The 24,436-nt window shown below is 41.8% G+C and overlaps 1 protein-coding gene across 4 annotated transcripts in view; it reads left to right on the forward strand.

Moving 5' to 3' along the window:
- The window catches only part of CPT2 (carnitine palmitoyltransferase 2), a 36,772-nt gene that overhangs the window by 2,960 nt on the left and 9,376 nt on the right, over positions 1–24,436 (forward strand). The window contains exons 2-6 of one of the 4 annotated variants that reach the window (XM_072820271.1): positions 8,762–8,842; positions 10,336–10,442; positions 14,294–15,598; positions 16,039–16,147; positions 23,033–23,171. In XM_072820271.1, coding sequence (XP_072676372.1) covers positions 8,762–8,842; positions 10,336–10,442; positions 14,294–15,598; positions 16,039–16,145 — 1,600 coding nt within the window. In that variant the 3' untranslated portion in view covers positions 16,146–16,147; positions 23,033–23,171. Of the gene's footprint in view, positions 1–744; positions 863–8,761; positions 8,843–10,335; positions 10,443–14,293; positions 15,599–16,038; positions 16,148–23,032; positions 23,669–24,436 lie in introns of those variants that run through there. The other 3 variants (XM_072820270.1, XM_072820269.1, XM_072820272.1) reach the window with 3 other exon arrangements.

Genomic DNA, 24,436 nt, shown 5'->3' on the forward strand with positions numbered 1-24,436 from the left:
GGATCCCCAAATTTAACATTTTAACCAAAGTTTTTGCTGTTGTTGTTTAAGATTTTATTTATTTATTCATGAGAGACGCAGAGACAGAGGCAGAGACATAAGCAGAGGGAGAAGCAGCCTCCATGCAGGGAGCCCAATGAGGGACTTGATCCCAGGACCTCGGGATCATGCCCTGAGCTGAAGGCAGATGCTCAACCACTGAGCCACCCAGGCATCCCATTAGGTGTTATTTTTAAGTTCCATATTTATATACACTGAACAGTTAACCTCAGAATATCAAACTAAGTCTCAAGGGGACAAAGTGGATCAGCCTGATGTACTCACATTATTAATTTGAGAAACATTTATTGGTATGGATTTGGAGACCAATCAGCCATGGTGGGGAGCATACCATACAGTGGGGGAGATTTGACAGGTAGACAGATAGTTAAAATAAGAATGTGATAAATGGGAAGCAGCATTTCGTAGTGGCTAAGATTGTCAACCTGAAAATAAAGAGCTGCAATGAGATCCAAATGAATGTTTATTTGGGATGAAAGGACTGCATTGCGGGGAGCACAGATTCAAGTAAATAAACCCAAATAGTATTCCTGCTTATAGGGTGAAAGCAACAGATTTTTATGAGGAACAGGAAGGAGACAGCTGAGTTGAATAAAAGAGGGGAAAAAACAGTTTCTATGCATGTTTACAAGCCAAACTACTCCAGGTAATACATTAACTGCTGACTTTTTTTTTTTTTTCCAGAAAATCCATAACCATCAGTCGTGTGATCAGGGTGTCTGTTCTTCTGTTGACTTTTCAAACAATTGTTTAAGACAATGACATTTTGTCCAAAAGGTTTGGCCAGTTCAAACAAAATCAAGTAAGGCAGTTTCTCTACCGTGGCTGCTCCAACTCCCTTTTAAAATGGCTCTAGTCCTGTCAGTTTTCCACAAGATCATGAGGCAAGAGTCAGGTCTGATTTTTAATTCAGCACCCCTTCATACTAGCTGCATGGCTGTGAACAGGTCATCTAACCTAAACACTGGAACGATAATATTATCTTTCCCTCAGGATTGTTAGAATTAAATACTCTGATATGAAGCACTTAGTAGGAATCTGGCACAGAGTAACAAGTACTCAGTAGATATTCACAAGTACTATAGCTGCAAATGTGTTGCCTGTGTAGGATATAGTTGGTGACAATTATTGTGTTGTGTCTGTGTGGAGGTCGGAGTGACAATGCCTGGTTGAATAAGAAAAACTTCATAGAGGAGGTGGCATTTGAGGACTTTGAAGATCACCAAGTGAGAGGAGTGAGGAAAGGGTAGAGCAGCTTGTGCCCAGGAACTGAAACCTGAAAATACATGGCATGTTCGGAAATATTGAGAAGTTTATGGAGGGTCCAGCTCAAAGTTTTAGGCTCTAAGTTATTAGTTGGGCTGAGTATGTGTGTGTGTGTCTGTGTGTGTGTGTTAGGATAGCAATTAGGGAAGACCCATTTTGTCTTTTTTTTTTTAAGATTTTATTTACTTATTTAACAGGGAAAGAGTGTACGCACAAGCAGGAGGAGTGGCAGGGAGAAGGAGAAGCAGGCTCCCCACTGAGCAGAGAGCCTGACAGAGGGTCCATCCCAGGACCCCGGGATTATGACCTGAGCCGAAGGCAGACAGTCAATCAGCTGAGCCACCCAGGCGCCCCCTCCATGTGTCTTTAAAAAAAAAATATTGGTCACCATTTTAGGCCTATAATTGATTTTCAATAAATGTCTATCTGTTTTTTTCTTTTAATCCCTAATCACTTTAGATGATAATTGGTGATCCAGACATAATGGGCAGGTTCTCTAGAATTCAAATGGGAGACTGGTCTTGTGAGGCCAGAAGTTCCTGAGTCTGAAGGATAATAGGGCCCTAGAGGCATGTCCTTAGATTAGCTTTATCCCAATGATAACTAGATTGTATAAAAATATGAAAGGCTGTTTAGATGTGTTCTTGGCAGGAGGAACAGTGAAGTATATGCCTGCTGCATGGCAGCTCTGGGTAATAAGTAGCATGATACTTAAACAGAGTCATTTACACAGGGAATGAGTAGGGAGATAAATCTTCTTGGTGCTGACTTTTCTTCCACCTTTATTATAGCAGATCATGTTTAGATAGGGATTTTCTAGATAGCAGGTGGGGAGGAACCCACGTGGTTAGGATGGACCTGCCAGGCACCCCACAAGGCTCTAACTCTACCTCTTTCAAGGCCTCTGGTGAGTCACATTACAGGGGCACAAGGAAGTGCAGTGTATGCAGAACCACTTTTGGTGTTTTTTTTTTTTTTTTTTTAAGATTTTATTTATTTATTCATAGAGACAGAGAGAGAGGCAGAGACACAGGCAGAGGGAGAAGCAGGCATCATACAGAGAGCCTGACGTGGGACTCGATCCATGGTCTCCAGGATCACTCCCTGCGCCACCGGGGCTGCCCTCGCTGTTCTTTAAGGAACTGCAGAGAGACTAGGGGTGACCTCACAACTTGATTTCTAATATAGAGAATAAATGTTGACTGTAAGTGAACACTTATTGAAAAGCAGTAACTGGCCTTTGTGGTAACAAGTTATAGAGACCCCAGTTAAATTGGCTTATGCAACCAGGAATATAGGGACTCAGACCTGAAAAATCCAGGTTGGATTAAGGAGCTCAAATGAGGGACACCTGGGTGGCTCAGTGGTTGAGCACCTGCCCTGGCCCAGGGCGTGATCCTGGGGTCCCAGGATCGAGTCTCACATTGGGCTCCCTGCATGGAGCCTGCTTCTCCCTCTGCCTGTGTCTTTGCTTCTCTCTCTGTCTCTCTCTCTGTTTTTCATGACTAAATAAATAAAATCTTTAAAAAAGGGGGGGGGGATCAAATGATGTCATCGAGACTCTTTTGCCTTTCCACTCATCCCTTTGCATTTGTGTAATTCCATTCTTAGGCAGGCTCTCTCCTTATGGTGACAAAATGGCACGATCACAACATCGTTTACACTCTAATCTCTCAGTGACCTCAGCTAGTAGGGATTTCCCCTTTCTAACAGTTAAAAAAAAAATCCTGTAATTTAGTTTTATAGGTTCTTCCTGGGTCTCACTGGGTCTGAACCAGTAAGCTCCAAGGCCACTGGTCAGTCACTCCACCTGAACCAAAGGAACTTGAGTAGGAAGGGGCGCTGTTACCAGAATAGCAGGAATACATGGAAGGCAGACAGAACAACAGAACTGGTGAAATGCTCCGCTAGGCTGTGAGGGACTGGCGCTGTGCTAGTTCCTTGGGGACGTGAACAGTCTAGTGGCAGAGTTTGGATCTATAAGATTTGAGGACTGAGTAGATAATAAAACTTCATATTTATCAAGTGCTTACTACGTCTTAGGCACTGTTCTGTCATTGACAAAGATTGCCTCATTTAATCTGCACAGAACCCTTGGAGGTACATATTAATAGTATCCCCATTTTATAGGTGAGGGAAATTAGGTATAGGCTGGGTAGTGTGCGCAAAGTCATATGGTCGTGAATGATGAAGCCAGATTAACCACTGTGCAGTGTGCTGGCTTGCAGGGGGAGGAATCAACGTGACTCCTGAGTTAGCAGTCACAGAATTGTGGAGAGGCCTTAGAGACCACCTCTTTCAGTTCCTTCATCTCACTGAAGACAAAACTGATCACCAGAGATGAAAAGGAACTTGTTTTTAAAAAATTTTAACAGCTTTATTGAGATATTGTTCACTTTTTTAAAGTGTACAAATTGGGGCACCTGGGTGGCTCAGTGGTTAAGCGTCTGCCTTCAGCTCGGGTTGTGATCCTGGGGTCCTGGGATCGAGTCCTGCATCGGGATCCCCAGAGGGAGCCAGCTTTTCCCCTGCCTGTATCTCTCCCTCTCTCTGTGTCTCTCATGAATAAACAAATAAAATCTTTAAAAATAAATAAAAGTGTAAAAATTCAGAGATTTTTTTTGTATAATCCCAGAGTTGTGTGACTATCACCACTGTCTGGTTCATGTCAGTCCCTTCTCCACCCCTGCCGCCAATCACCCATACACATTAGCAGTCACTCCCCATCCCCTCCAACCCCTGGTAACAATTGACATACCTTCTGAAAAACAACTTATTTGTAACTAAAAGTTTTGTCTGGCTTTGATGCTTATGCTTTGCCAGCATACCACACTGACCCTAGGCAGAATGTATCTGCAGTTGGCAGGGTCATGCTCCCTTGCATACCTTCCATTTTATCCCTCAGGACCTGCTTAGAGGAGCCTGCGTAAGTGTCAGAGATGAAAGTATCTGAGCAGAGGGGCTTAGTGACAGAGTATATAGTCTGTGAGGAGAGGGCAGAGGACCGAATCTTGAGAAAACGTGCACTTTAAGGGCAAGAGGACATGATGAGATTTTGGAAAGAGACTCCGAAAAAGATGATGAAAAAAACCAACCAGGCAGGAAGAGAGAATTTCTTTTCTTTACTTTCTTTCCTTTTTTTTTTTTTTTAAGATTTTACTTACTCATTCATGAGAGACATGGAGAGAGAAGCAGGCTCCCTTCTGGGAGCCCAATGAGGGATTCGATCCCAGGACCCCGGGATCACAACCTGAGCCAAAGACAGACGCTCAACCACTGAGCCATCCAGGCATCTAGGAAGGGAGAATTTCTAACTCCATCTTTGACATCCTTAAGGATCTCACAATTTGCAATCTGATGGTGAGAGGGACATAACACATAACCCACTAAGGGTGCAAGAGAAGAATCAGGGATGGATAGAGGGCAAGGGAAGAAGTCATCAGTGTCTGTTCTCTGTCAGCCCACATGCCAGTGGAGGTCAGAGAAGAGGTTTCGAGGAAGGATCTTAGTGGCAAGCTCCCCTCTGTGTGTATCACTGTAATCCTAAGAGCCAGTTCTTCCCAGCTCCACATTCAGTGACATGTTGGCAACTTGAAGTTAGCCTGGTAGGAGATTTTCAGAAAGTGGTAAATACTACAGATCAGGGCATCACCCCCCGCCCACCCAAGGGCTTGTTTACTAACCCACCACCCCTTGGAGTAGCAAACAGATGAGGATGGGGTGGTACAGTTGGCTTTGAGAGGAAAGAGACTTGTTTAATGTTGATGGCAGCTGTTGATGGGGTAAGGAGGGTCCCGGTCCTTCCTAGAAGTTGGGGAGTGGCTTTCTTTGGAGAGAAACCTGAAAGCAAATGGTATTTTCAAAATAGTCAGATTTTAAGAAAGGTGAGGAGGTAAGAGAAGTCCTGAAAAAGTTATAAAATATAGGGTAGTTTATTCAGAATGCAATGGGGGGGTTCTTTTTTTTTTTTTTTTTTTTTAGGTTTTATTTATTTATTTGAGAGAGAGTAAGAGCCAGAGAGATCACAGAGGGAGAAGGAGAAGCAGACTCCCCACTGAGCAGAGAGCCAGATATGGGGCTCAATCTCAGGACCCTGAGATCATGACCTCAACCAAAGGCAGATGCTTAACTGAGCCACCCAGGTACCCCTGGAATGAGGGTTCTAAAATCTAGTGGAGGGGCACCAGGCTGTCTGAGTTTAAAGAGCATGTGACCCTTGATCTTGGGGTTGTGAATTTGAGCCCCATGTTGGGTGTAGAGATTACTTAAACACATTTTTTTTTTTTTAATTAAAAAATAGGGCAGCCCTGGTGGCGCAGCAGTTTAGTGCTGCCTGCAGCCCGGAGTCTGATCCTGGAGACCCAGGATCTAGTCCCACGTTGGGCTTCCTCCATGGGGTCTGCTTCTCTCTCTCTCTCTCTCTCTCTCTCTCTAAATAAATAAATAAATAAATAAATAAATAAATAAATAAATAAATCTTAAAAAAAATTAAAAATAAATACCTAGAAGATCTAGTGGGAGTAGTCAATGAAGAATAACAGCTAGCTGGGGCCAAACTGGATGTCACTGAGTAGATGGAAAGAAATAGATAATATGTTGCTAAGTACTTGATATTATTTCATTTGATCCTCATAGTAGCCAGTGAGCTATTATTTAACAAATAGAGAAAGAGGGAGCAAAGAGATGAGAAATTTCCCAAAGATTACATGAATAGTAGGTGACAGTCCAGGGGGCAAACCCAGATCTGTGGGATTCCAAAGACTGCGAACTTCACCTCTCCGTATACTAGACATGTTGGTGATAAACATGGGCTAAATGGAGCTGGAACTTGATAGCATTCTAGACCTCTCTGTGAGGCAGTTCCTCCCTCTAACCCGTAGGCAGGGGATGGAATCTGAGGGACAGCAAGAAATTTGCCACCTGTAACCATATAACTAGAAAAGAAGTAGCAGAGCTGGGACTTAAGCCAAGGTCTCCTTCTACATCTCATTCTCTTTCCACTGTGGCAGTAGTTCTTACACTTTTACATTTCACAGATCATTAAAATTATGGGGAAAAATATTGTTGTTGACATTATTTCCTAAAAGAAAGGATCTTTATGAGGCCTCTGGGTGGCCGCCTTCAGCTCAGGTCATGACGATGGAGCCCCACATCAGGCTCCCTGCTCAGCAGCGTGTCTGCTTCTTCCTCTCCCTCTGCCTGCAGCTCACCCTGCATGTGCACTCTCTCTGTCTGTCTCTCTCTCTCTCGAGCTATCAAATATATAAAATATTTTTTTAAAGGACTTTTAGTGACTTCTGTCCCCCAACCAAAAAAATCTCAGAACTAAGGGCAGACTTTTATTTAGTTTTACTTAAATTCAATTTGGCAACATACAGTATAACACCCAGTACTCATCACACAAGGGCAGACTTTTAAATGAAACACATTTAGCTTTGTGGAAAGCTCACTATACTGTTGGTTTTTTCATTTCACTGAGAACCAGTAACTTCATAACCATGGCCATCATTTGCTAAAGTATTAGATAATCCGGTGATGTGGACTGTATTGCTATTTGGCATTTACACTGAAAGCATTTTATATAAGGCAAAAATAAAAACCTGGTAAATTTGGCATATCATTGTCTTTTAAAACAAATTTTATATGGAGGAACACCTAGATGGCTCACTCAGTTAAGCATCTGACTTGATTTCGGCTCAAGTCATGATCTTGTGGTTGTGGAATCAAGCCCTATTTCAGACTCTGTGCTCAGGGCAGCTTCTGCTTTAGATTTAGATCTAAAGATCTTTAGATTTAGATCTCTCACTCTCCCTCTCATTCACTCTGTCTGTTAAATAAATAAAATCGGGATCCCTGGGTGGCGCAGCGGTTTGGCGCCTGCCTTTGGCCCAGGGCGCGATCCTGGAGACCCGGGATCGAATCCCACGTCGGGCTCGAATCCCACGTCGGGCTCCCGGTGCATGGAGCCTGCTTCTCCCTCTGCCTGTGTCTCTGCCTCTCTGTCTCTCTCTGTGTGACTATCATGAATAAATAAATAAAATATTTAAAAATAAATAAATAAATAAAATCTTTAAAAATTTTATATAAAAAACAGGCAATTTACAGAAAAATGGTATCCATGATAAAAAGTTTATGATTTTTTTTATCCATACTTCCTTAATTTAGTTCTGAAGGGAAATTGAGAAAATTCCGTTTCTGTTGTATTAATAACCTCCAAATAAATCATCATTCCAAAAACTTGCTTTTCCCCACTAGAACAAGTTCAGGCTAGAGTTAACACTTGAGCTTTTAATAAGGACTGTTTTTATAAAACTGCCTTTGCTTTGAATTTAGAATTTTGTTTAACGCGAAGAACTTTTGTTAATGTCCCTATCATATTAAAACAAAGTCTTGAGAAAAGTAAGTAGGTAACTATAATTATGAGGTATCTAAGGTAGTATTTGGGATTTTCTGTGTAAGTTCATGAATAAAAAGACCATACTCAACAGTGTTAAAGTGTGAATCATTACTCAGTGAAGCCTAAGTCCATAATGGCTTTAAATAATTCAGGTTAATTTTGACATCATGTTTTTGATAAACATGCATTGAAAGAGAAACTGAAGAATCACAGTGTATCTTATAGTAAGGTTTTAAACATAAACTATGTTTTATGGATGGATAACTTTCCAGTTTTCCTAAATGACTGCTGTATTTAGATATTTTGAATATATCAGTGTTAATTTTAAGTTGGCAGTGCTAACTTGGCAAACTATGAGTAAGTTTTGGTACTACAGGATATATCATTCAATAAAATTACTGACATGAAAAGGCAGATACACCTCACTGTGCTGTGTGTTTTCCTTTCATGGTGGACCAGGAGCTTCATCACCATAGCTGTCATTGGGAATGCACTGGTAGAGAATGAGTAAGGAGGCAACAGGAAGATCTGATTCTCTGCATGCTCATTCCATATTTGGCTGGCCCTTGGACAGACCTGTGTTTCATTTCTGTATGATTCTCTGTCATAAAATGCACAAGAAATTTTAAAAATAGAACTTTCTTTTCTCCATCTCAGGGGAGAAAAAAGCAGTTGTCCAAACTAATGATAGAATAAAAACTGCCAGTACAAGGTTAGCACAGGTATCAGACTTGTGACCAGGAAACAGGAATGCTTGGGATAGCTTCTGTTTCACCATTTTGAATCTATTATTTGAATATTTAGCTTGCTTATAAAATTCATCATTAAGACATTAAAAAATTCTTATTTTACTTTTTAAAAAGTTACCATTGACACTTGCATTAGTAAATCCTTCTATTCTGATTTGCCTGTGGCTTTCCATTGTTGGTTTTTTGGGGAAGGAAATTAATTATCCAGTAATTATTTATTAGTTTGGGTTTATGAAGCTGATTTCTTCCACATATTGTCACCCTTACACTTAACGTATTTTCTTCCCAGGCTGCCTATTCCCAAACTTGAAGACACCATTAAGAGATACCTGCGTGCACAGAAACCTCTCTTAGACGATGGCCAGTTCAGGTATATGCTGAGAACCATGAATGACCATAGTTGGGTGGTTCAAAAGAGGCTGGCAATTAGTAGTGGACCTAGCTTCAGGAAATGTCTGTGATTTAGTTGAGTCTCTGGGAACCTGGGACCTAGTCCTTACATTTTCAAGTTCAGGAAATAGATTTTCACCCAGGAAGGGCTGAGCCAGCCCTGAAGCGAGAGTCTCTCTGACTAGACTCAACAGGCAATGGCTTGTAAGCCAGAATGCCAAATTTGTACTATATCCTGTCAGGTGGGCCTGGAGGCCAGCTGGTACATGTACTCTCTATAGGAAGTTCATTGAGGAGAGCATATGGCAGGCCAGAATTTTGCTTGGTGAGCATGTGTACTGAGTTGGGTAGTATGCCCCCCAGATTCATTCCCTTCTTGGAACCTTAGTATGTGACTTTATTTGGACATAGGATTGTTGCAGGTGTAATTAGTTAAGGTAAGGTCATACTGGAGTAGAATGGGTCCTTAATCTGGTATGACTGGTGTCCTTATAAGAAGAGGAGAAGAGATACAGACACAGACCTTGATGACAGAGCAGATTGGAATGCATCAATAAATAAACCAAGGAATGACAAGGATAGCTGGTAACACCAGAAAGACCAGAGTCTCCCCTAGAGTCCTGAGAACATGGTTCTGTCAACATTTTGGACTTCAAAGAACTATGAGAGAATAAATTTCTATTGTTTTAAGCCATGCAGTTTGTGGATGTTGTGGCAGTCCTAGGAAGTTACTTCAGCATGGAATTGGATGATAATACTGGATATTGTCAAAAGTGGGTTGTGTTAAGTTCTTGTATCCCAGTGCAGTTCACTTTTCCATATTGGAAGGTTTTGTGCAGATAACTGGCACTGTCATTAGAATCCTGGAGTCCTTCCCTGGACAATGGTGGAGGATGTAGATGAATCGTTCATAATGTAGTCCTCTGCTTTTAAATATTTCATATTAGTCACTTGAAGCCTCTCTTGATATGGTAATGATTTAATAGCTACCAATTACTAAGTATTATGTTTTAAACTATCCTGAATCCTTAGCTTTAAAAATATTTTTTATTCTCATAAAGTGGTATATTATCTCAGTTTTACACATAAACTGAGACTCAGAGAGATCAAGTGACATGTCCAAGGTCACTTAGTTTGACAGTGACAAAGCTAGAATTAAAAACTCCGCTCTTCTTGACTCTAAAGCCTACTTATGTCCTTTTCTCCATGCTGAGCTGGAGATGCTCAGCTCCTAGATTACAGATTGTTTTATGAGATGTTGATTGATCTTCCCAACCAGTCATTTTAAGAAGCTTTCCTAAATTTATCTGTTTTGGATTGACTGCTATTCTTCTGATCAGAGGGATTTTCTGGTCTTAGCCTAGGGATATACTACCAGAAATCCAAATTTCAGTGTAAGAGTTCTTGGCCATGAGTCCAGAAATCACATATTCCCTGCCATGGATTGATTCTGTCTTTTCTTGAACATTTCAGGAAAACAGAACAGTTTTGCAAGAGTTTTGAAAATGGGATTGGAAAAGAACTGCATGAGCAGCTGGTTGCTCAGGACAAGCAGAATAAACATACGAGCTACATTTCAGGTAGGTGGGCTGGACTGTGGGCGTGATATTCCCTGAGCCCTCCACAATGGAAAGTAAGGCATCTTTCCTCCTGTTTTGGTCTTAAAATATTTTTGGTAAGACCAGCTTACCAGAGTAATGTCTCATTCACTCTTTCTGAGGTAACATTAAGGCCAAGTGAGTTCCTCCTTTACTAAGATCTCACCTGGAGTTTGTGCTGAAGAGCCTAATCATTGATTCTGTGAAAAGGATGCAGGATTAAGTCCTATGCCCTGTGTGTATCATCCTAGATCCTTCACAATATGGCATAACTGATCTTTCCAGCCTCATCTCTTTTGTTACCCACACTCTCATGCCTCAACGAAACTTGGCAGCTCACTGTTCTCTCAACCCTTTAGTCTTTCGTTCTTCTATGTCTTTATTCATGTTGTTCCCACTACCATTTTTTAACCTAGCAAATTCTTTCTTTAAGACCCAAGTATGTGGTTGCCATAAATGTTGGTGGGGGTTGGGGTGGTGGTGGTGGTGGTGGGGAAACTGAAGGGGGTCAAAAGGTACAAACTTCCAGTTATAAAAGAAAGAAGTCATGGGGTATAATGTATAGCATCGTGACTGTAATTAATAATACCATTGTATATTTGAAAGTCATTAAGAGTATAGATCCTAAGAATTATCATCACAAGAAAAGACAATTTTGTGACAGTAGTGGGTAATGCATGTTACCTAGACCTATTGTGTTGATCATTATACAATATATACAGATACCAAATCATTGGGTTGTACACCTAAAAGCAATATCATGTTTTATTGTCAGTTACATCTCAATTTAAAACAAAAAGAAAAAACAAAAACAGGTGGGCATGATTTTTCCAGGGAAACTTTCAGTCCTCCTCCCTCTCCATTCAGTTGTTTCCACCTCTGTTCCCACAGCACTTCTTTTAATTCAGTTTATATATATGTATATATTTTTAAAGATTTTATTTATTTATTCATGAGAGATACAGAGAGAGAGGCAGAGACACAGGCAGAGGGAGAAGCAGGCTCCATGCAGGGAGCCCAATGTAGGACTCGATCCCAGGTCTCCAGGATCACGCCCTGGGCGGAAGGCAGGCGCCAAACCACTGAGCCACCCAGGCGTCCTATAATTCAGTTTATATTTTAATAAAGTTATACATGCACATAGTTTAAAGAATCAAATAGTTGTACTGGGCTTCTTTGGAAAAACAGCAAGTTCCTGACCCTCCTCTAAGTTTCTTGCTCCTCACTTTCAGCCAGTCCTTCTTTTGACCCATATCCCCATCCTCCTACATCTTCACTTTTTCAGCTGGAAGACCAGATTTGGGCAGTGTCTATATCCTTTCCACATGCCCAAGTGTACAGTGTACAGTGTACGGCACACATTCCGTTCCATGGTTACCACTGTGCTTGTCATTTTAGTTTGCTCAATACTTACTGTTTATACTGTTAGGACCATATGAACACTATCGTCAGCTGAGTTGTGGAGCATATTGAAATTATTGTTCCTATTCCTGTATGAACGTTTTTTTCCTGACATTGATAATTTCTTATGCGTTTGTTTTGTTTTCTATGTGCTTAATAATTTGTTGGGGAAGTTTTTTTTATCCTCTCATCTTCCTTCATAGTCTGTCTCCAAGGTGTTTTTTTCCTGTTTGTTTTGCCCTCTTTCCTTTCTTCAGATCTTTCGTATTCCATCTTTGTTGTCTTAGATTCAAGCGAGATAATAAAAAGCTGTTGGAAGCTCTGTGGATAAGGGTGGAGCTGGTCCATCACAGCTTCACTTCACAGGCTAAACCATTTCCTTGGGGGGCCCCTAATGTTAATATCTCTTGGTTAGACTCCCCGAAAAGACTTTTCCATTAAACTGCCAAAAGGGATGTGTCCAGTTGCTACTGTTGAAGGAGTAGGATCAGGGAAGAAGGCTTGAGATCTTAGCTGTGACTTCAGCTCCCCAGTTTTACTTTCTCCTGAGAGGAAATCTTAAATCTACTAGAGCAGGGAGGGAATCTGGGGGGTAGGAGTTGGGGTCCAATTAAAAACATTGTTTCAATCAGATACATCAAGGCTGCCAATTACTGAGCACTCTGGGGGTTCTGCTGTGCACGTCATGCTATCCCTTGGCTTTCTCAGCCACCAGCTTACAGTTGGCATTCTTGAGTCTGCTTTGGTCATTACCAGGTGTCTCAATGCTTTCCAACTTTCAGTATTTCTCTTGTCTCCTGTTTCATTCTCTTTGCCTTATTGGGTTATGTACTCTTTAAAATTCTTTTATTGAAGGGATCAGAGACAAATCCATGTCTTCTTTCATCAAATGGATCTTACCCATAATACTTTTTCTCTTACCATTTCAGTGTGTCACATCTTGTTATAATTCTGTTGGTGTCCTTCACCAGAGTTCATCTGGATCAGAGTCCACATCCCATTCCTCTTTCTACCCCCAGACTAGGCAGCGCATGGCACAGCATGTTCTCAAGGAATGACATAGAGTGAATGGACCAACAAAGAAATAATAGATTAATCCTTCCTCCAGTGCTTTACATGTGAAAATTATTCCCTCCAGTGGGCGATGGTTTTTAGTTGTAGACTTTATCCACACTTGCTAATCTCAACAGGAACTTCTCTGGAAGACACATTTTATGATAAAACATTGCTTCTGGAATTTTTACAGGTAAAATAGCCAGGAATTTAGAAGGCTAGTTTGGATGATCCACATGCACTGTTATTTCTTTTTTTTTTTTTTTTAAGATTTATTTATTTATCATAGAGAGAGAGAGAGAGAGGCAGAGACACAGGAGGAGGGAGAAGCAGGCTCCATGCCGGGAGCCTGACGTGGGACTCGATCCCGGGACTCCAGGATCGCGCCCTGGGCCAAAGGCAGGCGCTAAACCGCTGAGCCACCCAGGGATTCCCCCCCCCCCCCCCCCCCCCCGCTGCACTGTTATTTCTAATTGCTTTTCAAACATTTCTTAAAAAAGTGAGTGGGCAAAAGTACAGAGTACACAGATTGATGATGAATGCTTTCCCCCATGTTAGGGAGACAGCCAAATGTGAATGTTGTCCCTGGAAGGAGATGAAACAAGAAAAACATAAGGAAATTGGGTGGGAATTAACAACTGTTTTGTTCGAGTAGGAATGCAAGTGAGGTGTTACTGTACTTCTTTAAGAATCAAGAAAGGAAACAGAATGAGAAAGAAAAAGAAATATACTTAGGGAAATGCAAATCCAAACCACAATGATATACCTACCAGAATGGCTCCAGTCAAAAAGACAGACTGTAACAATAATAAATGTTGCCAAAAAATTAGAACCCTCACACACTGCCAGTGGTAATGGTACAGCCACTTTGGAAGACAACCTTGCAGTTCCCCAAAAGCCTAAACTTAGACTTCCCATATGACGTAGCAATTCTACTTCTAGCTGTTTCTCCAAGAGAATTGAGAATACCATCCACACACAAACCTGTATACACCAGCATTATTCATAATAACCAAAAAGTGGAAACAACCAAAGGTCTACCAATGGAAGAATACATAAACAAAATGTGGTCTATCCATGTAATGGAACATTATTCAGCAATACAAAAGAGTGACACAATATGTGGTCTTTTATGTGCTACCACATGGCTGAACCTTAAAAACATCGTAATAGAAACCAGATACAAAAGACCACATATTGTGTGATCCCATTTATATGTCACAAATTACTGCAGATGGAAAAAATAATTGGGACTTTTCACCCTCTGGAGGTTGACATCATTTTTTCCTGCATATGCTTGATGATTTTTCCTTCTCAAATTTTATTTTTAGGGACTACATTAACTTTTTGTGATGTTCTTGTTCACTTTTATCTTTCAGGTCCCTGGTTTGATATGTACCTAACCGCTCGAGATCCCGTCGTCTTGAACTTTAATCCATTCATGGCATTCAACCCTGACCCAAAGTCGGAGTATAATGACCAGCTCATCAGGGCGACCAACATGACCATTTCGGCCATCCGGTTTCTGAAGACGCTCCGGGCCGGTCTCTTGGAACCAGAGGTTTTCCATTTGAACCCTGCCAAAAGTGACACCGACACCTTCAAGAGACTCATACGCTTTGTGCCTTCCTCTCTGTCCTGGTATGGCGCCTACTTAGTTAACGCATACCCCCTGGATATGTCTCAGTATTTTCGGCTTTTCAATTCAACTCGTTTACCCAGGCCTGTTCGTGATGAACTTGTCACTGATGAGAGCGCTAGGCACCTTCTGGTCCTAAGGAAAGGACATTTCTATGTTTTTGATGTCCTAGATCAAGATGGAAACATTGTGAGCGCCTCTGAAATCCAGGCTCATCTGAAGTACATTCTCTCAGACAGCAGCGCCACCCCTGACTTTCCCCTGGCCTATCTGACCACTGAGAACCGAGACGTCTGGGCAGAGCTCAGGGAGAGGCTGGTGAGTGGTGGCAATGAGGAGGCCCTGAGGAAAGTGGACTCTGCTGTGTTCTGTCTCTGCCTAGATGACTTCCCCATTAAGGACCTTGTCCACCTGTCTCACACCATGCTGCACAGTGACGGCACAAACCGCTGGTTTGATAAGTCCTTTAACCTCATTCTAGCCAAGGATGGCACTGCGGCTGTCCACTTTGAGCATGCCTGGGGTGATGGTGTGGCAGTGCTCAGGTTTTTTAATGAAGTGTTTAAGGATAGCACTCAGGCCCCTGCTATCACCCCACAGAGCCAGCCGGCCCACACTGACTCTTCTGCTGCTGTGCGGAGACTTAACTTCAAGCTGGATGATGCCATGAAGGCCAGCATTGGTGCTGCTAAGGACAAGTTTGATGCCATCGTGAAAACCCTCACCATCGACTTCATCCAATTTCAGAGAGGGGGCAAAGAGTTTTTGAAAAACCAGAAGCTGAGCCCTGACGCAGTAGCTCAGCTGGCCTTCCAGATGGCCTTCCTGAGGCAGTATGGGCGGACAGTGGCCACCTACGAGTCGTGTAGCACTGCAGCATTCAAGCACGGCCGCACTGAGGCCATCCGCCCAGCCTCCATCTTCACAAAGAAGTGTTCCGAGGCTTTTGTCAGGGAACCCTCCAGACACAGTGCTGGAGAGCTTTGCCAGATGATGGCCGAGTGCTCCACGTATCATGGCCAGCTGACCAAGGAAGCAGCAATGGGTGAGATGGGGGGGTGGGGCCCTTGGGCCTTGTTGCCCTCAGCGCTGGGCTAAGCCTCAGAAACATCCTGCTCCATGTGATTTTCATATTGTTTAATCCATCTGCCAATTCCTGGATAGTTATTAATTTTCTACCCTAGCAGTCTGAACAGCCAGATCAGCCACTAGGGATCAGGATGTTCATTCCTCCTTAGCAGGGATGGAGAAATGGGTCTAACTTCATCCTCATTTAAGGCCACTTTCAGCTGTGACACACGATTCTCTTTCTGTTATTTATTGGTCATCTGACTGACTTTTGACAGTTTAGGATTTCTAATCCTGCAGCCCCCTCTTACTTTACTTCACTTGCAGTATGTTGGGTTCCTATAAATAAGCCATCTCAAAAACTCTTCGCAAATCTAAACATCACCCTTCCTTTGCCTCTCTGTGGTAAAATTCTAGACCTGGAAAGGACCTGGAGGATCACACAGTTCTGTCCTTTCATGCAGCCAAAAGTCCTGGAAGTAAAAGAGATCTCCAAGACATTCTGGTCTCACTCACCATTTTAGGGGTAAGAAACTGTGGCCACTGACTCAGCATTACACAACACATGAGAAGAAGAGCTGAGATCAGAACCCTGGTCAAGACCTTTTCCATTTTGTTCCAGGGCCTCAATCTTGTCTTTTATACTGGACTTAGACTTTGGGTTTTATTTTTGGTTTTGAATCCATAGCTCCCTTCATGTATTTTTCTGGACTGTTTGACTAAACTGATTCATTGTCAGAATTTTTTACTTTTTTATTTTTATTTTTTCCTTTTGTTTAAATTCAATTTGCCAACATATAGTATAACACTCAGTGCTCATCCCATCACATGCCCTCCTTAGTGCCTATCACCCAGTCACCCTATCCCGCCACCTGCCTCCCCTTCCATAACCCTTTGTTTCCCAGTTTTAAGAGTCTCTCATGGTTTGTTTTTCTCTCTAATTTTTCCCCAGTTTTTCTCCTTTCCCTTATAGTCCCTTTCATTATTTCTTATATTCCACATATAAGTGAAACCATATGATGATTATCCTTCTCCGATTGACTTATTTCACTCAGCATAATACCTTCCAGTTCCATCCATGTCAGTGTAAATGGTATTTGTCCTTTCTGATGGCCGAGTAATATTCTATTTGTGTGTGTGTATATATATACTACATCTTCATCCATTCATCTGTCGAAGGACATCGTGGCTCCTTCCACAGTTTGGCTATTGTGGACATTGCTGCTGTGAACATTGGGGTGCAGGTGTCCCAGTGTTTCACTACATCAGTATCTTTGGGGTAAATATCCAGTAGTGCAATTGCTGGGTCATAGGGTAGTTCTGTTTTTAATCTCTTAAGGAACCTCCATACTGTTTTCCAGAGTGGCTGTCTTAATGATCACAGCTTTGTGATACAGCTTAAAGTCAGGCATTGTGATGCCCCCAGCTTTGATTTTCTTTTTCAACATTCCTCTGGCTATTTGGGGTCTTTTCTGATTTCATACAAATCTTAAGATTATTTGTTCCAACTCTGTGGAGAAAGTCCATGGTATTTTGATAGGGATTGCACTGAATATAGATTGCCCTGGGTAGCATAGGCGTTTTCACAATATTTATTCTTCCCATCCATGAGCATAGAATGTTTTTCCATCTTTTTATGTCTTCTTCCATTTCTTTCATAAGCGTTCTATAATTTTTTGGAGTGTAGTTCCAAACTATACTAGAGTGTAGTTCTAGGTTTATTCCTAGATATCTTATGGTTTTGGGTGCAGTTCTAAATGGAATTGATTCCTTATTTCTCTTTCTTCAGTCTCATTGTTAGTCTACAAAAATGCCACTGATATCTGTGCATTGATTTTGTATCCTGTCACATTGCTGAATTGCTATATGAGTTCTAGCAATCTTGGGGTGGAGTCTTTTGGGTTTTCTATATACAATATCATGTCATCTGCAAAGAGGGAGCATTTGATTTCTTTGCCAGTATGAATGCCTTTTATTTCTTTTTGTTGTCTGATTGCTGAGGCTAGGACTTCCAGTGCTATGTTGAATAACAGTGGTGAGAGGAAACATCCCTGTCGTGTTCCTGATCTTAGAGGAAAGACTCTCAGTTTTTCCCCATTGAGAATGATATTTGCTGTGGGCTTTTCATAAATGGCTTTCATGATATTGAGGAATGTTCCCTCTATCCCTACACTTTGAAGAGTTTTAATCAAGAATGGATGCTATATTTTGCCCAATGCTTTCTCTGCATCTGTTGAGAGGATCATATGGTTTTTGTCTTTTCTTTTATTGATGTGATCTATCATGTTGATTGTTTTATAAATGTTTAACCACCCTTGCATCCTGGGGTTAAATCCTACTTGGTCATGGTAAATAATCTTCTTAATGTACTGTTGGATCCTATTGGCTAGTATCTTGGTGAGAATTTTTATATCCATGTTCATCTGGGATATTGATCTGTAATTTTCCTTTTTTGGTGGGGTCTTTAGTTTTGGGATTGAGGTAATGCTGGCCTCATAGAACAAGTTTAGAAGTATTCCTTCTATTTCTATCCTTTGAAACAACTTTAGTAGAGTCGGTATTATTTCTTCTTAAAATGTTTGATAGAATTCCCCTGGGAAGTCATCTGGCCCTGGACTTTCATGTCTTGGGAGGTTTTTGATAACTGCTTCAATTTCCTCGCCAGTTATTGGCCAGTTCAGGTTTTCTATTTCTTCCTGTTCCAGTTTTGGTAATTTATAGGTTTCCAGAAATGCATCCATTTCTTCCAGATCACCAAATTTGTTGGCATATAGTTGCTTATGTTTTTAAAATTGTTTGTATTTCCTTGGTATTAGTTGTGATCTCTCCTCTTTTATGTTTGATTTTATTAATGTGAGTCTTTCTTTTTAATAGGACTGGCTAGGGATTTAGCTAATTAATTCTTTTAAAGAACCAGCTCCTAGTTTTGTTGATCGTTCTACTGTTCTTTTGGTCTCTATTTCATTGAGTTCTGCTCTAAACTTTATTATCTTTCTTCATCTGGTTGGTTTAGGCTTTATTTTCTGTTCTTTCTCCAGTTCCTCTAGGTAGCAAGGTTAGCTTGTATATTTGAAGTTTTTCCAATTTTTTGAGGGAGGCTTGTGTTGCTATGTATTTCCCTCTTAGGACCACTTTTGCAGTATCCCAAGATTTTGAACGGCTGTATTTTCATTAGTTTCCATGAATCTTGTTAATTCTCTAATTTCCTGGTTGACCCATTCATCTTTTAGTAGGGTGCTCTTTAACCTCCAAATGTTTAAGTTTCTTCCAGATTTCTTCTTGTGATTGAGTTCAAAGCATTGTGGTCTGAAAATATGCAGAGAATAATCCCAATCTTTTGGTATTGGCTGAGACCTGATTTGTGACCCAGTATGTGGTCTATTCTGGAGAAAGTTCCACATGCGTTTGAGAAGAATGTGTATTCAGTTGCATTAGGATGGAATGTTCTATGTGTGTGTGTGTGTGTGTGTGTGTGTGTGTGTGTGAAATCTATTTGGTCCAGTGTATCATTCAAGGCCCTTCTTTCTTTTGTGGTAATGGTGATGTTCTGCTTATATCTGTCTTTTGCTGAGAGTGCTGTGTTGAAGTCTCCTACTACTAATGTATTATTATCTATGTATCTCTTGACTTTGGTTATTAGTTGATTGATATACTTGGCTGCTCCCACATTGGAGCATAAATATTCATAATTGTTAGATCTTCTTGTGGGATAGACCCTCTAAGTATGTTATAGTGTCCCTCTTCATCTCTTAGTACAATGTTTTTATTTTTTAAAAGATTTTATTTGTTCATGAGAGACAGAGAGAGAGAGAGAGAGAGAGAGAGAGAGAAAGGCAGAGACATAGGCAGAGGGAGAAGCAGGCTCCCTTAGGGGAGCCTGATGTGGGACTCGATCCCTGAACTCCAGGATTGTGCCCTGAACCAAAAGCAGAGCTTAATCTCTGAGCCATCCAGGCGTCCCCAGTATTTGGTTTAAAATCTAATTTATCTGATATGAAGATTGCTACCCCAGCCTACTTTTGAGGGCCATTTGAATGGTAAATGGTTTTCTATTCCTTCATTTTCAGTTTGGAGGTGTCCTTAGGTCTAAAATGAGTCTCTTGTAGACAGCATATAGATGGGTCTTGCTTTTTTATCCAGTCCGATACCTTGCATCTTTTGATGGGATCATTTAGCCCATTCACTTTCAGAGTAACTGTTGAAAGATATGACTTTAGTGTCATAGTATTACCTATACTATGGTCCATTTCTGCAGATTGTTTCTTTGGGCTCCCTCTTTTTCTTACAGGGTCCCCCTTAATATTTCTTGCAGAGCGGGTTTAGTGATCACATATTCTGTCAGTTTCTGTCTATCCTAGAAGCTCGTCATTTCTCCTTCTATTCTGAATGACAGCTTGCTGGATAAATATTCTTGGCTGCATGTTTTTCTCATTTAGTAGCCTGGATATATCATGCCAGCTCTTTCTGGCCTGCCAGGTCTCTGTGGATAGGTCTGCTGTTAATCTGATATTTCTCCCCATATAAGTTAACAATCTCTTGTCTTGAGTTGCCTTTAGAATATTCTCTTTATCTTTGAAATTTGCAAGCTTCACTATTATATGTCAGGGTGTTGATGAGTTTTTGTTGATTGGAAGGGGTGGGGTCCCTCTCTGTCTCTTGGATCTGAGTGCCTGTCTCCTTCCCCAGATTAGGGAAGTTCTCAGCTATGATTTGTTCAAATATATTCCGGTTCTCTCTCTCTCTCTCTCTTCTGGGATCCCAATAAGACAGATATTATTCCTTCTCAAGCTATTGTTTATTTCCGTAAGCATTCCTCGTGGGCTCTTAATTGTTTTCCTCTTTTTTCCTCAGCTTCCTTCCTTTCCATCAACCTGTCTTCTATGTCACTCACTCTCTCTTCTACCTCATTAACCCTAGCAGTTAGAGCATCCAGTTTAGAGTGCATCTCAGTTAGAGTATTTTTTATTTCAACTCAATTAGATCTCAGTTCTGCAGTAAGAGAATCTCTAGAGTCCTTTATGCTTTTTTTCCCAGAGCCATCAGTAATTTTATAATTGTATTTCTGAATTATATCTCTGACATACTACTTAAATCCATATCAAGTAGGTCTGTGACAGAGTATTACTTCTGGTTCCTTCTTCTGTGGTGAATTCTTTCTAGTCATTTTGCCCAGTGTAGAATGGCTGTATGAGTGAGCAGAGTCAAAAATATCAGCCATGACCTAAGTAAAATACACCCTAGACAATTCCAAAGAGGTCAGTGACTGGAAAATAAAAGAAAAATAAAAACAGAACAAAATAAAACAAAAGGACCATGAAAGTGAAAAACAAATTAAAAAAATAGTAAGAATTTTAAAAGGGGGTTGGGGTGGGGAGGAAGTGGTGGTGGAGAGAGAATATCGTCTCACAGAGTGGACCTAGAGGGTGATCCTCTTGGTTCTGGGTGTATTTTATTCTGTATGTTAGAAGATGCTAAATTCCAAATTTACATAACCAGCAAAACTTATATAGAGACCCAACATCAACCACAAAAACAGAAATAAGATAAAAGAGGGGGGCAGAATGGGAAGGAAGAGAGAATATAGTCTCACAGAATGAATCAGCATGGTGTTCCACTTGGTTCTGGGTGTATTTTGGTCTCTGTGTTAGAAAGCACTAATTTCCACCACTGTAAAACAAAACAAGGGATGCCTGAGTGGCTTAGCAGTTGAGCATCTGCCTTTGGCTCAGGGAGTGATCCCAGTCTGGGGATTGAGTCCCCTGTGGGGAGCCTGCTTCTCCCTCTGCCTGTGTCTCTGCCTCTCTGTGTGTGTGTCTCTCCTGAATAAATAAAATCTTTTAGAAAAAACAAGAAACAAAATACAAAAACCCATAATTCATATATCTACTAAAATTAAATTGAATTCATTGAAAGGAATCCCAAAATGAAGACTATATCCAGGACATGTAATTATGGAAATCTGAAAGTCAAAAAGGAAAAAACTTAAAAACAAAGAGTTGGTAAAATATTGTAGTTAAGGCAGGAAAAGAGAAAAAAATATTGGAAATTTTTAACCTGAAAGATACATGAATCAGAAAAAAAACTTCAAGTTCTATATACTATTTTCCCTGAGTCCTGGAGCTTTCCAGTGCTACTTGCTCAGTACACTTGCTCTTCCCCTGTTCTTCCAGCTGGTCTTCTGGGGGGATGGGGGTGGCCTGCTGGGCTGATTCTTAGGTGTCCATGCCTGGCGGGAGATGCCCCGCCCCTTGCCTGGTGGCCTGGCTCAGTGTGAGCTGTTTATCCTGTGAGGCCTTTGTTCCCTAGAGGCTGCCACCTCACCCAGGTGAAAGGTGATAAGAAGAAAATTAAAATGGCAGTGGCCAGATCTCCAGCCCCAGAGCCCAGAGCTCCACACATGTACCAAACTGTAGTCTCCCAGTGCACACTGGCCTACATGCTCCCAGGGGCAGGCATGGGGGCACTGAGCACAGATTGAAGGGCGCCCAGCAGCAGGAGAGTTCTCGCCATCCTGGGTCCTCCCCAGTTCTGCCTGTGCCAGAGGGAAGAGAAGATAGCCAGCATTGTCCTCTGGAGCACCCTTGGATTGAGGACCTGTGCTCCCAGGGTCTGCCTCTCCCAAAGGGAATGGAGTACAGCCTGCCTCCATCTGTTGCCGGGCTTTAGGGTAAAGAAGCTCAGGAGCTGGCCCACATCCCTGGCCAGCTTCTCCTAGATGCTCCAGGAGGGTTGCAGCGTTCCGGCCCTTTATCGGATCTGACTATGGTTTGTGGTGAGCTTTCTCCTGGGCACCCCTATCCTTATTGTGTCTCCAGGAATATTGAGACTTCACTGGCCCTCCTGTGATTCTGTCCTATTTCCCCACTGAGCACTTTTCAGTCAGGGAAGGCTCTTTCAGGTGCAGATTTCTGACGTTCCTGATTGTCTGTTGTACCGCTTTCCTTCTGCAGCTTTCCTCTGCTCTGCCTTCCTTCCCTGGCTTTCTGAGGCTCCCCGCCCCCCACCTTTCCTCTTTTCTGCCGTCCTACCTTGTCAGAAGCCATCACTTTTCTCTCTGTAGCATTCCAGCTGTTCTCTCTTTACATCTCAGGTTGAATTCATAGGTGTCCAGGATGTTTTGAAAGTTTTCTAGGTAAGTTTGGGGAACCAGATGAATCAAGGACTCCTACTCTTCCGCCATCTTGCCCCCTCTCTCCTCCATTGTCAAAATTTTTAAAAAGTCGTGCTTTCATTTTAGGCTCAGCTGTAGAGGTTAGTGAGTTGGAGGTGTGCATGCATAAGCAGGTAGACGCTTCTTCCACTCTCAAAGATGCTGTGAAGGGGCCTCCTACCACAGGTGGGGGTTTTTACTAAGGCCCCTTTCAGTTAGTTCTGGGATTCTGAGACTGGTTTTCTCTTTTGTCTCTAACAGGCCAGGGCTTTGACCGACACTTATTTGCTCTGCGGTACCTGGCAGCAGCCAAGGGGATTGCTCTGCCTGAGCTCTACCTGGACCCTGCATACAGACAGATAAACCACAACATCCTGTCCACAAGTACACTGAGCAGCTCAACAGTGAACATTGGCGGCTTTGCCCCTGTGGTCCCTGATGGCTTTGGCATTGGGTATGCTGTTCATGACAAGTGGATAGGCTGCAACGTCTCCTCCTATCCAGGCCGCAATGCCCGGGAGTTTCTCCAGTGTGTAGAGAAGGCCTTAGAGGACATATTTGATGCCATAGAAGGCAAACGCATCAAAACATAGCTTCTGGATGGGTGAAAAGCCTCCATTGCTTCATTGACATGAAAATTGGGGGTGTATGTAGCCAAAAGGTGCTATTCTGTATACAAAGGAAACTAATTGCGAGGTGCCTAAGCAGCCAGTGCTGTAAGGCTTAAGCTTCAAAGTCATGGTTTTAAAGCTAACCTTATAATTGCCAAGTGGGACTAAATCACAGGTAAAGATAATGAGAAGTTTCGATATTAAGGGCATTTAATCAGGAGGTGGGATTTGGAAGGATAACTTAGGTGTATTTATTGTTGAAGCAGAAATAAAATTATTGCTTGGAGATGGTTCTTTTTAGTTGTTGTTGTTGAACCTAATTTCCTAATCTCCACAAAGAACTTTCCAACACTAAGTTCAGTAAGTTCCCACTGCCTCCTGGTTCTTCAGGTGAGGTGGGAAGTGCTGTTTCATCCTCCCTATAAACTTCTATGTCTCCTGAGACATCTCTTTAAAAATCCTCTTGATTTTTCTAGAAAGTGGTCTGCTTGATTCTGATAGTCTGCACTGGTAAAGGGTATTGCTATGGATTTGGGGAGTATTATTTGGCTGTTTCAGCCAAATGACGATTTTTAATTGGTATGTATTTAATCAGTTGAATCTTGCCTGCTACCTATGGCCTAATGTACCTGTGACTACTTTGTACATTTTGCACTTGAAATCTCTGGTTTTGAGTGAACACAGCATTTTTTGTTAACAATCTATTGTTAGAATACTGCTATCACATGAAAGGAAAGGTATTTTGCCCTGTTCTGTCTTGTGTTTCGAAGAGGAAGGGGTTTTGTTTGTGTTTGGTTGTAGCTGCATTCCCGGTGGATTGCCCAGCGACTCACTGGACAGCTGGGATTTGAATTCTGGGAGAAGCCAGTCACGAACCACTTCCAACGCATCATCCCCCTTCATTCTCCTGAACAGTTCACATATTCTCAGTGGACTCCCCCGTCCTTCGCTCAGTCATCATTCAGTGACTCCCCAACAGGTACCAGGTTCCCTACAGCCCTTGGTTTGATCAGAGAGTGACACCTGATCACTGCCAGCGCACGTGAACATCACG

The sequence above is a fragment of the Canis lupus genome, chromosome 3 (assembly GCF_048164855.1).
Source record: "Canis lupus baileyi chromosome 3, mCanLup2.hap1, whole genome shotgun sequence".
In the NCBI taxonomy this organism is placed as follows: domain Eukaryota; kingdom Metazoa; phylum Chordata; class Mammalia; order Carnivora; family Canidae; genus Canis; species Canis lupus.